This window comes from Cheilinus undulatus, linkage group 17 (assembly GCF_018320785.1).
Source record: "Cheilinus undulatus linkage group 17, ASM1832078v1, whole genome shotgun sequence".
NCBI classification, from domain to species: domain Eukaryota; kingdom Metazoa; phylum Chordata; class Actinopteri; order Labriformes; family Labridae; genus Cheilinus; species Cheilinus undulatus.
Genome location: NC_054881.1, coordinates 22163343 through 22177025, shown reverse-complemented (window position 1 = coordinate 22177025; position 13683 = coordinate 22163343). Strand labels below are relative to the sequence as shown.

The window sequence follows — 13683 nt, the reverse complement described above, 5'->3', positions numbered from 1 at the left end:
GATGCCCTCGGACAGACCTGCAGACAGGCAGGCAAGCTGGACGCAACATCAGCTGGTCTGCTGTCTCATGTTCAGCATCCAAAATACTTCATATCAGTAAAATAGTAAAGGATCCGTTTTGAATGTTTGATCAAAACTGTTATTTACAACGAAGCACTTGGCGTAAATGAAGGTTATGAAAAATTAAACTTGATAGGTAGTTATCCATATTAAAGACCTGTCTATCGCTGAGAGGGTGATAAAAGTAATAGAATTCGTTTTGGTTTTTCCCAATGTCGACATTAAAGTAAAAAAGTGCCATAATCCCACATGTGTCCTCTACCAGATTTGTTTACGTTTCGATCTGTTTTGTGCCTTTAAGAAGTAAATATATCAGATAGCCACACCCACATTGTTTTTCTTTTTATCAGTGGTTATCTGGCGCCATCTCGTGGCTTACTGGGATAGTGCAAAAATTATTATTTTTTTGGCACTTAAATCTAGCCATAGATTTTCTTCTGTTCACCACCAGAAATACAAACAACTAAACAAATAGTGTGTTTCAGAAATGTCAGATTCACTAACTAATGCAATGAGTAACAAAGAAATGGAGTTTGTTTTTCAAATGCAAAACCTAACTATAAAACAATTACACACAATCCCGGGACCTTCTCCCATTTGGCTGTGCCTGGAAGAACTCCACAGAGACGCATCGAGGAGGCACCCTAATCAGATGCCCAAACCACGAATTCAACTAGTTGTTGAAGTATTGAAAGGTCTGCACTGCATACAGGCCGGTCTAGCACCTACGCTCTTTTATTGTGAAGCCATGCCGTTGTAACTTGTGAAGAATGTGGCTCAAGGTTTAAGGTTCACTTTATTATCCCTGTGAAGGGCAATTTGTTTCGCAACCAGCAGTCAAGACAGACATCCAGGTCAATCATTAAAGCAGCATGAATGACACAGTAAATAGAAGCACAAGAGACAGTGGGCAATACAACAATAAAACATAATAAGAAATAACCCGGGCTTCAGCCAACTCTTTAGAAAGCTGATGGCAGCGGGGACAAAAGAGTTTTTTAGCCTTTTTGTCCTGCATGCTGGCAGGCTGAATCTGCGACCGGATGGCAGCAGCTTAAACTCAGAAAATAAAGGATGGTTGCGATCAGCCAGGATAGACTGGGCCTTTTTGAGGATCCTAACTTTGAACAGTTGAGTAAGGTCAGTAAAGGTCAAACCTGAAATTTTACTACAGCTCGGTAGAGACACCCCTCAAACAGACAGCTGGATGGAAGCATATGTTGATCCAAAACCTGTATGTAGCTCTCAGTAACCTACTTACCTGTGGAATGTTCCAGGTGTTTTTCGATAGTCTAACAACTTTCTCAGGCTTTTCTTTATCCCTTTTTCCGGCTGTTTTGGAACATAATGCAGGCATCAAATTCAGAATGTGTGTCTGTTTAAAAAAATGATACAATTGATCAGTTTGAACATCAAATATCTTGTCTTTGTTAAAAGGATTTGCAAATCACTGCATTCCATTTTATTCACTTTACACACAATGTCCCAATTATTTTGGACTTTGGCTTTTAGATAGTTAGCTCATAGCAAGTAGGGTCAGCAGCAATTACACTTTAAACTTTGGTAAAAGCAATGTTTCAGCACAATAACTTCACAAGTCCACAGCCTCCTCCAGTACATTCTGCAGGCTTCCCTCACCATGAATGCCCTTTAGATGGCACTTGAGGCCCAGCTTGTGAGCAGGCTGCACACCACTGTAATGGCACTTATGAGGCCTGTTTCCTGTGTGCAGGTTGAAGTGGTCTTGCAGGGTGGTTTTCTGGGAGAACGTGTTGTGGCACAGCGGGCATCGGAGAGGCTTGACACCGGTGTGGACCCGTATGTGTCGGGTCAGGTTGCTCTTTTGGGAAAATCCTTTCCCACAGACCAAACACAGGTACTGTCTGTGCTCCTTTAGGTGGCCCACATAGCTCTCCAGGTGCTGGAAGACTCGGTCACACCTCCTGCACAGGTATGGCCTCTGAACCAACTGGCTGTCAGAATCTTCAGTGAGATCAGAGAAGGTCAATTCTCCACATTCTTGGAATTTAGCTGTGAGCAGGAACATTTCTTCTTCTCTTTTCTCTTCTTCTTCTTCCTCATTTTGTTTCTGCGAATTGTCTACAAGTTGAGCAGAACATCCTCTCTTATCAACTGAGGTAGGTGTAGGAGGGTGTTGTCTACATCCTGGACCACCTATAATTTTATCACCTCGATATGACTGGTTGTTTGTGTGAGACATGATGTCTTCAGCTTCCTCCAGTGTGGAGAGACAACATGCTTCACCGGTAGAAATCTCTTTCTTGTCATCATCTCTGACCTCCTTTTCTTCATTTTCCACCTCATGCCCTTGGATGACCCTCGTCTTGGACTGGATCACAGCCATTTTACATTCCTCAGTGCTTGCTTCCTGGTTGCTGGAGCCAGGCTGGGCTGTGTCTCTTTCCTCCTTATTTTCTAAGTTAGAGTTCAGCTGACATCTGTCTGGCTGATGGATTTCTTTCACATCTGTGTTTCTGTCAAGTCTTAAGAAGGCCAGTGTGGGGCTGAGGTACTTGGAGATGGCTTGGGCGCACTTCTCAGCAACCTGGGTCATCTGGAGCGCACTGGCTGCAGTCAGGTAGCTCACCAGCTCCCTCAGAGGCACCTGGGTGACATATGTAAAAAGCATGCTGTTAAAAACTCAAACCAAAGCAAGTGAACAGGTCTTATTTCTAATCAAAAATGTCTCATTAAATGCATAAGCTGCATTCACCTAACAAGTCAGATAACAATTTTGACCTGCTTATAACAGGTGGAAAAAGATATCAAAAGGTAGGCAGTCTAGAAATGAAGCAGACAGACTAATTTGTAAATTATCAGGCCACTTAAAAAGTAAAAATTTTCTATCCAGTTTCCCTATTTTTTTCCTTTCACTTACAACAACCATCAAGCCTCTTTTGTTGGACTTTAAATCTTTAAGGCATTAGGTCTTGTTTCTTAAATTTGTTTTGAAGAGATGGTATGTTTAAAAACTGCTGAATTGTTCCCTTATGTGTTTTAAACTTTTAAATGCCATGTGCTCGTAAGATGCAGCTCATGTACATTTTTCCTAATAAATGTAGTAACTCCCCCTTTAGGCCTATATAAGGGCATGGGATTGCAGGGCTGTGTGTAAACACAAAAAGCACACAAGAATGCTAGGAGAGGAAGAAAGATTTGGTTTATGTCCAGTGTTAATCATGGTGGCTATTTAGATTTAGTCTAAGTCTAGATTAAAAGGGTTATTTTGGTTTTAGTCAAATTTTAGTCATTTTAACCATTATAGTTTTAGTCTCATTTTAGTTAATGAAAACTCAGAACATTTTAGTTGAGTTTAAGGCAATGATGCATTTTTACATTTTAGTTTTTACTTTTAGTCAAGGTATTTATCTTTACTGTGCTAATTTAACTAGTTAATTGTGGATTTATGTCAATGTAAAATACTGATAATAATGCACTATGTTAAAGGGGACATATGTTACCCTTTTAGGCCAAGTTTATATTGGTCACAGAGGTCCCCAAAACATGCCTGTAAAGTCTGTTGCAGAACAAACACTCCAATAATGGATTTTTGTATGTCTATATTATATTATATTATATTATATTATATTATATTATATAAGGCTGTCAAAATTGACGTGTTAATGCAGATTAATCCATCATCATGATTAATCTGATTAAAAATTTATAAAAATTTTAACGCAATTAACTCATATACAGCACAGAATGACTCAAAATCCCTGAAATGTCTCTAGCAATGCATTTCGGGCAGTTTGTCCGAGTAGGGTTACCGTCCATCCGCTGTGCATGCGCAAATGGGCCGTTGATCTGGTAGTGACTAACCAACTCATATGGAAGAAGCTAAACAGCATGTTGGGCCCAGTTGAATTTGTAATTGAATAGCCCTGGCATATATATTCCCTTCTTTCTTGAGTCTGTTTGCTTATGCAAAATGAAATGCGATTAATATAGATTAAAAATGAATAATATTTAATCATGATTTATCAAAATTATTCCACAGCAACCTTTTGATTAATCTGATTAAAATTTTTAATTGTTTGACAGCACTAATATAAATATAATATTATAACTTTGGCCAGAAACCATGATTAAAATGATGCACACAACAGATATATTTCTACTTTTGACATTAGTTCATGACACATTATTTGCTGATCAGCTGTTGTCTGCTAAGAGGGCCAATATAGGCTAATACCAACACTAAACTGATGCACCAGTGATCTATAATAGTCATTTTTTATCACCAAAAAATAGTCAAGACTTACTATTACAAACTACAGATTTTAGACTCTGTTTATAAGCTAAAAGAGAAAGAGTCTCTTTCTTGTCAAATCCAATAATGAGGTATAGCTTCACACATTCATTGATACAAGACAGCTTGCAACAAATGATAAAGTGTCAAAAAAAAAACAAAAAACAAAAAAACAAAAACAAAAAAGGAGCACTTTGGCACTTGTTAACAGTATGTGTATGACAGATGAAGACAATGTCACCTGCAAAGCATGATAGGCACTAGATTGCATTTTTGTATGGAATTTAGAAATAAAAATTATCATGTGTTTTCATTGCTGCCTTTATGCAGCAGCTTAATGCTTACCTTCATTAAATGTGTTTATACTGACGTTGTTTACTGTTGTATCTGCCTATACACCAGAATTGGATTTAAAAACAGTGACATTCTTCCTCCTATAGCTCATAAACACAGGATCCTCTTGTAATAGTTTGTAGAATATAGCCTAGTAGCCTATATAGTAATGCGATGCATTTGCATGGGATAATCAAAATCTATGTAAACAAATGAACTGACACTTCTGAAGGGATGTGTGGGGATGCTGCTTGACAGCAGCAATGAAAACATGATTTTTATAAATTCCATACAAAAACCAACGTGGTGCCGAATGTCTTCATGTATTATCGTATACACATACTGTTAACTCCAGTTTCAAAAAAGACAACATGTGCCAAAGTGTTCTTTTTTGCTTTTTGTTTTACTTTTTTAGAATTTGCAGAAAGGTATTCATGATCAATAAATGAGTGATCAGTTTCCCCTGGTTATCCCATTACACATCAAGGTCGAGTCCTGTGCACATCTGCAGCTGATCTGAGGTAGAGGAAGAGGTAAAGAGAGATGACCACTGTAATGTCCTTCCTGTTAATGTACCAGTATTTAAGACAATTACAAACAACAAGTCTTGACTTTCTGTACAAAATGCCTTGTGTCAATGAACATGTGAAACTATACTTCGGAACTGGCTTTTACAACAAAGAGATTGTTTCTCTTTTAGTTCATAAAGACAGTATCTAAGATCCACCGTTTGTAATACTTTAATTCTTAAAATATTAACTTTATTCTGACATTTCAACTTTTTCTCATGATTTCAACATTAATCTCGAAGTGCCCAGCATTATTTTTTCCTTCACCTGTGTCCCTAATCCTCTTCCATAAAAAAGAGAGGAAAAAAAAAACACGACATGAACTTAAATACAGGAAAAGAACTTGTTATAGATCTTTAAGGAAGTAAGGGGACAGTGAAAGGAAAACGTTTGATAACAGAAGGTGATTTGAGTTTTTTGTAAAATAAAGAAACAAAACTAATGTTAAAAAGGAAGAACCAATGGTCTACTGACCAAACTTCCACTTTCATGGTAAAGAAATACTAAAACAGAAACAAAACTACAACCACAGGTTAAGTATGCTCAGTCATCTTTTACTTTCGTTTAACTTCCATTTTTGTTTTTGGAGCATTTTTGTTTCTTACTTTTATTTCAGTCATGTTACTCCTGATATTTGTCCTTTACTGGTTTTATATTAATTAAAATAATCTGTTATGCTCACAATCATCCTTTACTGACAGTACCATGTAACAGGAAAGCTTCTATAAAACATCAACTGACTTTAAAACACCTAAGGATACAGCTACTTCCTGGATATTCTGCTCTGTTTACTTCTTGCAGATGAAAAGTTCATAGTGCACCTCTAAGAGTCCTGTGTAGCAGGACAGTAGAAGCCTCCTCCCAACCTCCACACTGGAGACTGCTCCCACCCTCAGCTCAGCCTGACCCTCATGGAGCAGGAACTGGTCCCTCAGGAAATCAGAGGATGCTGCTAGGACAACTCTGTGACCGTGAAAATGGAGAGACTGGGCAGGGGTCCCCGGTAGACCCCCAAGGAGGAGCGTGATGTCACAGAAATGTTGTTTCTCCCTTAGAACGTTCATCTTGTTGAGGATGGAGTCAGAGTAGGCCGGGAGACGAAACAGTAGTGTGTCAGGGGACCTTGGCATGTTGGTTATCTGGACTGAAAAGAATATAGTGATTAAAATCCAAACTTAATGACATTTCAGTTTGGTGTGGTCCATTTCTCTACCTGTGAGATAGACAGAATGAGTAAAATATTCATGTATAACTGTATACATGCATGGTGTTACAGGCCCCACCTCGAATCTGTTTGCTGACTCCTGATGCCACCTTTTAATCTGAATTGGCATCAGTTTAGTTGTTGGTGGGATCAAAGTTCAAAACAACACCTTTGTCCAAATTTGACAGACTTTTAGTGGCATTTCAATGTAGTACTTTCTAAAAGACAGTAACAATGAATTTTAATAATATACTGTAGCTGTTTGCAATGTAGGCAGGCATGTGAGTTCTGATATAAGCTTGTCTAAAGTACAGTCCCTTAATATTCAAACCATCATTGATATATGTTCATGCAATGTCCTGAAGTTGTACCATAATTTAATTTTAAGTTATTTTAATTTCTCTATCACAGATGGAGTTATCCCTCAAGTATGTAAATGTGCACATGAAATACACTGCATAAGACGGTGGTAAAATGACCTCAATAACTGTCAACCAATTTTTAAACTGTCCTGTCACTCTATAATTTTGGAATCTTTAGTCAATCAACTCAAACGAGGTTCCACAAGGCTCTGTATTAGGTCCTGTATTTTTTACATTATTAACCAATAGTTGTTTCTTTGTTGTTCAACTGTAATTCTCATTATCATGCTGATGATACAGTCTTGTATTGTTTTGCTGACACAGCACAGAGGGCCAACAAAGTGCTACGGCAAGCACTCTAACGCCTGCAAGATACACTATGACTCAAAATGAAGCAAATCCTAAATGCAAACAACACTAAATACGTGCTCCTCTGCAAAGGCAATTCACATTTTACATGCAACAACCATAGTCATGGAGTGGGGCTCTTAATACAAATATCTAAGCATCTGGTTGGATGAAAAATTTACTTTAAAAAATCTGGACAAAATACTGTACATCTGTACAGTGACAGGCAGTTTTCCTCTGGCTTGTAGAAAAAAGATTATTTGAAGCTATCCTCATGTCTGTTTTGGATTATGAGGACACAATCAGGTTTATCACTGGCAAAAGCTAATCCACTCATCTTTGCATCCTGTGTGACAAAGTTTGCCTTTGTTAACTGACATGAAAGACACAGGATACTATTTATCTTTAAAGCTTTCACTGTAAACCTGCCTTCCTACATCACTTCTATATTAAACTGGGCAGACAGTCATTACCAGACTCAATCAAAGGATTGGCTGTAGCTCAAGGTGCCACAAGTTGACACTAAAAATGGAAAATCACCATCTGTTTGTTTTAGTTGTACTTTCAATGTCATTGAAAATGACTGCATGCTCTTAACAATTTCTTGAGATTAAATAAAGTTCAATTTATATAATGCATTTCTCATCTTTATTGTATGAGGAAGGGTGGTCTCAACACTGTTAACCCAGTTACACCTGCTGTCCCAGACTGAGACACCAAAAGTACACTGTAAAAAGACCTTCATCACTGAATTCCCCTTCAATGTCCCACTTTGGCCATTCCTTTGACAAAATCCTGCAAGGACTGCGTGCAGTATCCCCACTTACGCTAGACTCAAATCACAAGATTAATTCCCATCATTTTAAATTCTTGTGGTCTTTTAAAGGAGCCTTAATCTATGTGGTAAAAATACCAGAGATGATGACCCAGCCTCACCTCTTACTGCAAGCTCACCCTGAGCTGATGGATCCTGTGGGTGAAAGAGGATGCTCTTTATAGTTAAACACTACAGATAACTCAAAAGAACAGCTAGTCCCTGTTTCCACAAATGTAAAACCTTAATTACTCACAGAAAAAAAGAGACTTTAATGGGCTCCATATGTAGGATGAATTGTATCTTTAAGCAGTGGAGCTTCAGTCAGAGTACTGGTCAGCTGCTGTCTGCTGAGGATCTTAAATTCAGTGTGTGTGTGCTGCTTGGATGCACAAAAATCATTTAACTCTTTCACTGCCTTTTTCTTTAAGGGGATTTTTCTTGTTTATAAGTTTTTGTGAATTTATCCTCATTTTTGTCTTTCAAATATCATTGTAGTGCAATAGATAGAAACAGTCTGTTTAGTTTTATAAGAATGTTCCACTGAAAGATAAAAATCCATGGGAGAATTTTAATTTATTTTCCTAAGAGGGCCTGGGAGCGGAAGTATTTCAGCCTGGTATCGTCAGGGTTGATTTGAAAACAGATTGCAACAGTCACTAATTTAAGAGCACCCTTGCTTGCAAACTGTGCAAAAAAATAAAATAAAGCCTGAATTTAAATTTCTGTTGTGCAAAAATTAGTGAATGCTCAGAGAAATAACAGAAAAAAGTTTAAATTCTGCTAGATTATCTTCTGAGTGAGTCAAAACGGCATGTGGGTTGATGTTATGTCACTTTTCATGCAGATTTTCTTGCACCTTATTTCCACCAAGCCAGTTCTTGGGCTGGTTTAGAGCTAGTGTTTAACCTAGCACCAGTTCTTAATCTTCCAAAGAATAGAGCCTGGACCAGAAGAACCAGTTCAGACATGGAACAGATTTGATTTTTGGCCATAATGTCAAGTGCTAAAGCTCTTGCCTTGTTTGGCTGTGTACTTTGAAATAGCATTCATGCAAAATTCAAGAGTTGTGTGCAGCTGAAATTATGTTACAGTACATTATTTGCCTTTTCCTGTGCATACTACTGTTGTCAGGTCTGTGATTCGGCTTGTTGCTTTTTCAGATAATTCTGCAGAAAGCTTTAGTCAGCTGCTCTCCTGGAATTTTATTTTTTTGTAAATCAGCAGGGGACATTTAAAATGAATGTTTTTTTCTCCAGAAAAACCACATCAACAGAGGCCAGTGTTGGGATTTGTAATGCTAGAGTTTGGTTATTGTTAAAATATCCCTAATCATTATTAGAGTTGTTAAGAAACGTATTAATTAAGGTCAATAAATTACTGGGCACCACACTGAAATCAAGAAGCAACAACCAAAAAGGAGCAAAAATCAGTCTCAGAGTTCAAATCAAATATGTTTATATCAGGTGTGAGATCAGTGGTGTGCACAGACTTTTTCAAGGGCAGGGGCGAAAAGAAAAAAAGGACACATACAGCATGTTCTCGCCACTTAAGAGGGCACTCAGTTTTGCGTGTTTTCGAGGGCACTTTAGACATGTTTATATGTAATACAAATGGCACATTATATAGCCTTTTTTTTATTAATATTTTTTTCCTCAGACAGACAGTACTTAATAGACAAGCAGTAACACAAAAACAAACACTTGACAAAACCCACATCACTTTATATCAACAATAACATACAATATTAAAAGAAAAAAAAAATGTGCGGGGGGGGGGGCATCGATACCTACATGTAGTTCATAGTTAATATACTTCAAACTGGTAAAGAACTTAAATATAACCTTATTTTATCCCATAGGCCATCTAAACCCTGATCGAACTGCCATAAAGTGGCAGCTGCTCTTTCCATACCAGTTAAATCAATAAATTCTTCCAACCAACTATTCAAACTAAAACAGCCTGGAGCTCTAACCTTCCAATTCATTACAATTTTACGTTTAGCAGCAAGACAACCAAGTGTTACAAATCTCATTGTTGTTACAGCTACACCGTCTAAATTTTCGCTTAATATACAGAGTACAGGACATTTAGGAATATCAACCTGAAACATCTCTGAGAGAGCTTTTGTTACCTCAAGCCAAAATAAGTTCACTGCAGGACATTCCCACAGACAATGTATCAAGGTGCCTCTGCCACCACAGCCATGCCAGCATTTGTCTGATAGAGCAACATTCATTTTTTTTACATTTTATAGGGGTGATATAAACCCTGTGCAGAATTTTTAATTGAATTATTCTATATCAAACACATTTTGATATTGCAGAGTTTTTCCAAATTCTTTGCCATTTGGCTGAGGTGAGAGGGCCACTTGTGTCTTTCTCCCAACAAGTTTGTAAGGCTGAATTACTCTGGTCTGTGGAGAGGCTCAAAAGTTTATAAATACTGCTGACCTGACCTTTCCTGGCTGTTACATTTTGTAGCGTAATATCTAGTGCCTTCTCTGTTGCCATAGGCATGCCCTTTTTCATGTTAGTTTTAATTGCAAAATTTAGCTGTTGATAAAATAAAAAGAGGCATTGTTTAGATTATACCTAGTGTTGATTAGTGGTTTTCCTCCTGCTAAAAATAAGGGATTATGCCAGAGAGGGCAAGAAGGAAGAGATGTACCTGTAATTTTGAGTCTGTTATGAATCAATTTAACAATTTTACAAGAGAAACTGATAATTGGGTTGTTCAGTCCCTTGGGAGGGGTAGGATGAGACCATAAAGAGGCCAAAGATATTTTGTTTTTCGAATTAGCAATAATTTGTCTCTCCAACCATTCCCAGCTGCCTATTATGTTATGGTTACCGTATCCCCATATGATAGGATATCTGGAATTAAGAGCCAAATAATATTGATAAATATCTGGCACAGCCAGACCGCCCTTGTTTCTGGACATTGAGAGTTTCTTCAGGCTTATTCTGGGTTTTTTGTTACGCCACAGAAATGATGAAAATAATGATCTTAACTCCTTAAACCATCTTGATGGAAACTGCAAGGGAATTGCTGACATAATAAAAGATACTCTGGGGAGAATGCTCATCTTCAGTACCTCAGTCCTTCCCCACAAAGACAATGGTAAAGAAGACCATCTAATCAAATCATCTCTTATTTTCTTTAATATGCTTGGGCCATTTAATCCATATATTTTGGAGATAGGGGCTATAATATTAACACCCAAGTACCTCATTCCATTAGATTTCCATAAAAAAGGAGCATCCCCTAAATCGGATAGAAAGGTGTTACAATTAAGAGGAATTGCCTCACATTTACTCCAATTTATCTTGTAACCTGAAAAATTACTAAATGAATTGATCAGGTTTAAAACTGTTGGGATAGACTGTGAAAGCCTACTTAAAGTTAATAAAATGTCATCAGCATATAAGCTACTTTTAAAATTAAAGTCCTCTACTTCAATGCCCTCTATTTTTGGATTACTGTGTATGGCAATTGCTAAGGGTTCCAAAGCTAAAATAAAGAGCAGCAGAGAAACTGGGCAGCCCTGACGTGTAGAGCGGGAAAGGCAGAAAGGTTTAGAAATAATACAGTTTGTTTTCACAGTAGAAATGGCACCATTATATAATGATTTGACCCATTTTAAAGCATTTGGGCCAAAACCAAATTTAGACAAAGTAAAAAAAAGGTAAGGCCATTCTATCCGGTCAAAAGCTTTCTCTGCATCCAAAGATATAGCTACTGCAGGACTACAGAGAGAGCTTGCTTTATGAATAATATGATATAGTCTTCTCATATTGTTGGATGATAAGCGCCCCTTGACAAAACCGGATTGGTCAAGATGGATCAAAGAAGGAACAACCTTGGATAACCTTATGGCTAAAATTTTTGCATAAATCTTACAGTCATTGTTAAGAATACTGATTGGACGCCAACATTTCTACAGAGTTTACATCACCTTGTGAAGTGTATAATTTGGTGTAATATTGCTTAAATCTCTCATTTATGCCCTCTAGGTCTGTGATAACTGACCCATCACTGCATCTAATCGAGGATATGGCTTGACTACTCTCTACTTGTTTTAATTAAGGTTAACATTTTCCCTGCCTTGTCACCTGATTCAAAAATTTTCCTACGTAATCTGTACAGTGCATATGCAGTCTCATTATGAATGAAAGTTTGGAGTTTAGATTTTACCAAGAATAATTCTCTTTTTATACCTAACTCATTTGGATTCTGCATATGTTTTCTCTCCAAATCCTTTAATGACAACTGTAGCTTGTGTCTCTCGTCAATACTTTGCTTCCTTTTGGCTGTTGAATAACTAATTATCCAGCCTCTGCTGGTAGCTTTCAGTGCTTCCTATACTGTTTGAATGGATGAACCTGAATCTACATTTAAAGTAATAAAATCAGAAATTTTATTCTTGATAAGAGACACAAACTCTTTGTCTCTGAGAAGGGAATTGTTAAATTTCCATGGTCGCCTTAATGTTGTTTTCAATGTAGGGATAATGGAAAGTGCCAATGGGGCACGATCAGAGATAATAGTATTCTGTATTTGACAATCCATAACATTATTAAGCATATGATTTGAAATGACAAAATGATCAATTCTTGAGTAGGAATTGTGAGCTTTTCAGTGTACGACACACATCAACTAAGCCCAACAAACTGAGAAATTCATCAAAAGCAATAGAGAGAGGCTTATCGGAGGGGAGAGGGCAACTAGATCTGTCTATTTCTGGCTCAGGTACTAGGTTCCAATCTCCACCAACAATCATAGGCAAATCTGACAGCTTGGACAGTAATGGACAGAGAGATGTTAGAAAAACTGCTTGTCCAGTATTAGGAGAATATAGATTTAGAAGCACACATTTAACATTTTGCAAAGTTTCAGACAGAATTAAATATCTCCCTTCCTTATCTTTAAATATTTCATGTAACTGAAAGGAAATTCTTTTGGCAATCAGAATACATACACCTTTTCCATTCCCAGTACCAGGTGAGAAGAAAACCTGTCCCACCCATCTTTGTTTTAATCTCAAGGATTTGACCTCATTCAAATGTGTTTCTTGGATCATAGCAATATCACAACCAAGGGATTTCAGATGCGTCAGGGTTTTATACCTTATTTTGTATCCCGTTTACATTCCATGAAATTAAATTAACATTACTCAAAGCCATTTACTTAACTCTGAAAGACTACAGGACATAATTATGGATGAAAGAGAAGCATAGCCTATCTAATCTGTTCTTATCAATGCCACTAAGAATAGGGGGGTCAGCAAAAAATAAACAAAAAAAGACTACGTACAAAATTACAAAAAAGACAAAGCCAAAGCGCAATGCGGCGAAAAGTACATTGAGATAGAGAAAGGCCCATCTCCATCCGTGAAGAAAAACAAACAGTGGAGCTGAAGATCAGGCGCATGAAGGCAATCTAGTCATTCATGGTAACATTTTCAGCTGTCTGGCAATTAACCAAATTTTATATAGCCTACCCATTGAAAGTTAAATTAAAGTGGCTTGCATCTCGTATCTAAATCCAATTTCCACATTAGCTGATCCCATTTTTAGTTAACAAAAAGTATCCATAATTGAAAAATCAAAACAAAAAAGTAGGCTATGATTAATGGCTGTGAATAATGACAACCCAGAGAGTTATAATACGTCACATACGGTACATCAGTGTAGTGTGGGTGGAGAGAGAGAGGCACA

General features: G+C 37.4%; 1 protein-coding gene across 1 annotated transcript; it reads right to left on the bottom strand.

The window, feature by feature from the left end:
* Positions 1-86: 86 nt before the first annotated feature.
* Positions 87-6374, bottom strand: LOC121525670 (zinc finger and BTB domain-containing protein 6-like). Its single transcript, XM_041811770.1, has 2 exons — positions 6057-6374; positions 87-2686 (listed from the first exon to the last, which is right to left on the bottom strand). The coding sequence occupies exons 1-2, from the start codon at positions 6363-6365 to the stop codon at positions 1652-1654; spliced, it is 1344 nt and encodes a 447-aa protein (XP_041667704.1). The 5' UTR covers positions 6366-6374; the 3' UTR covers positions 87-1651.
* Positions 6375-13683: the final 7309 nt, after the last annotated feature.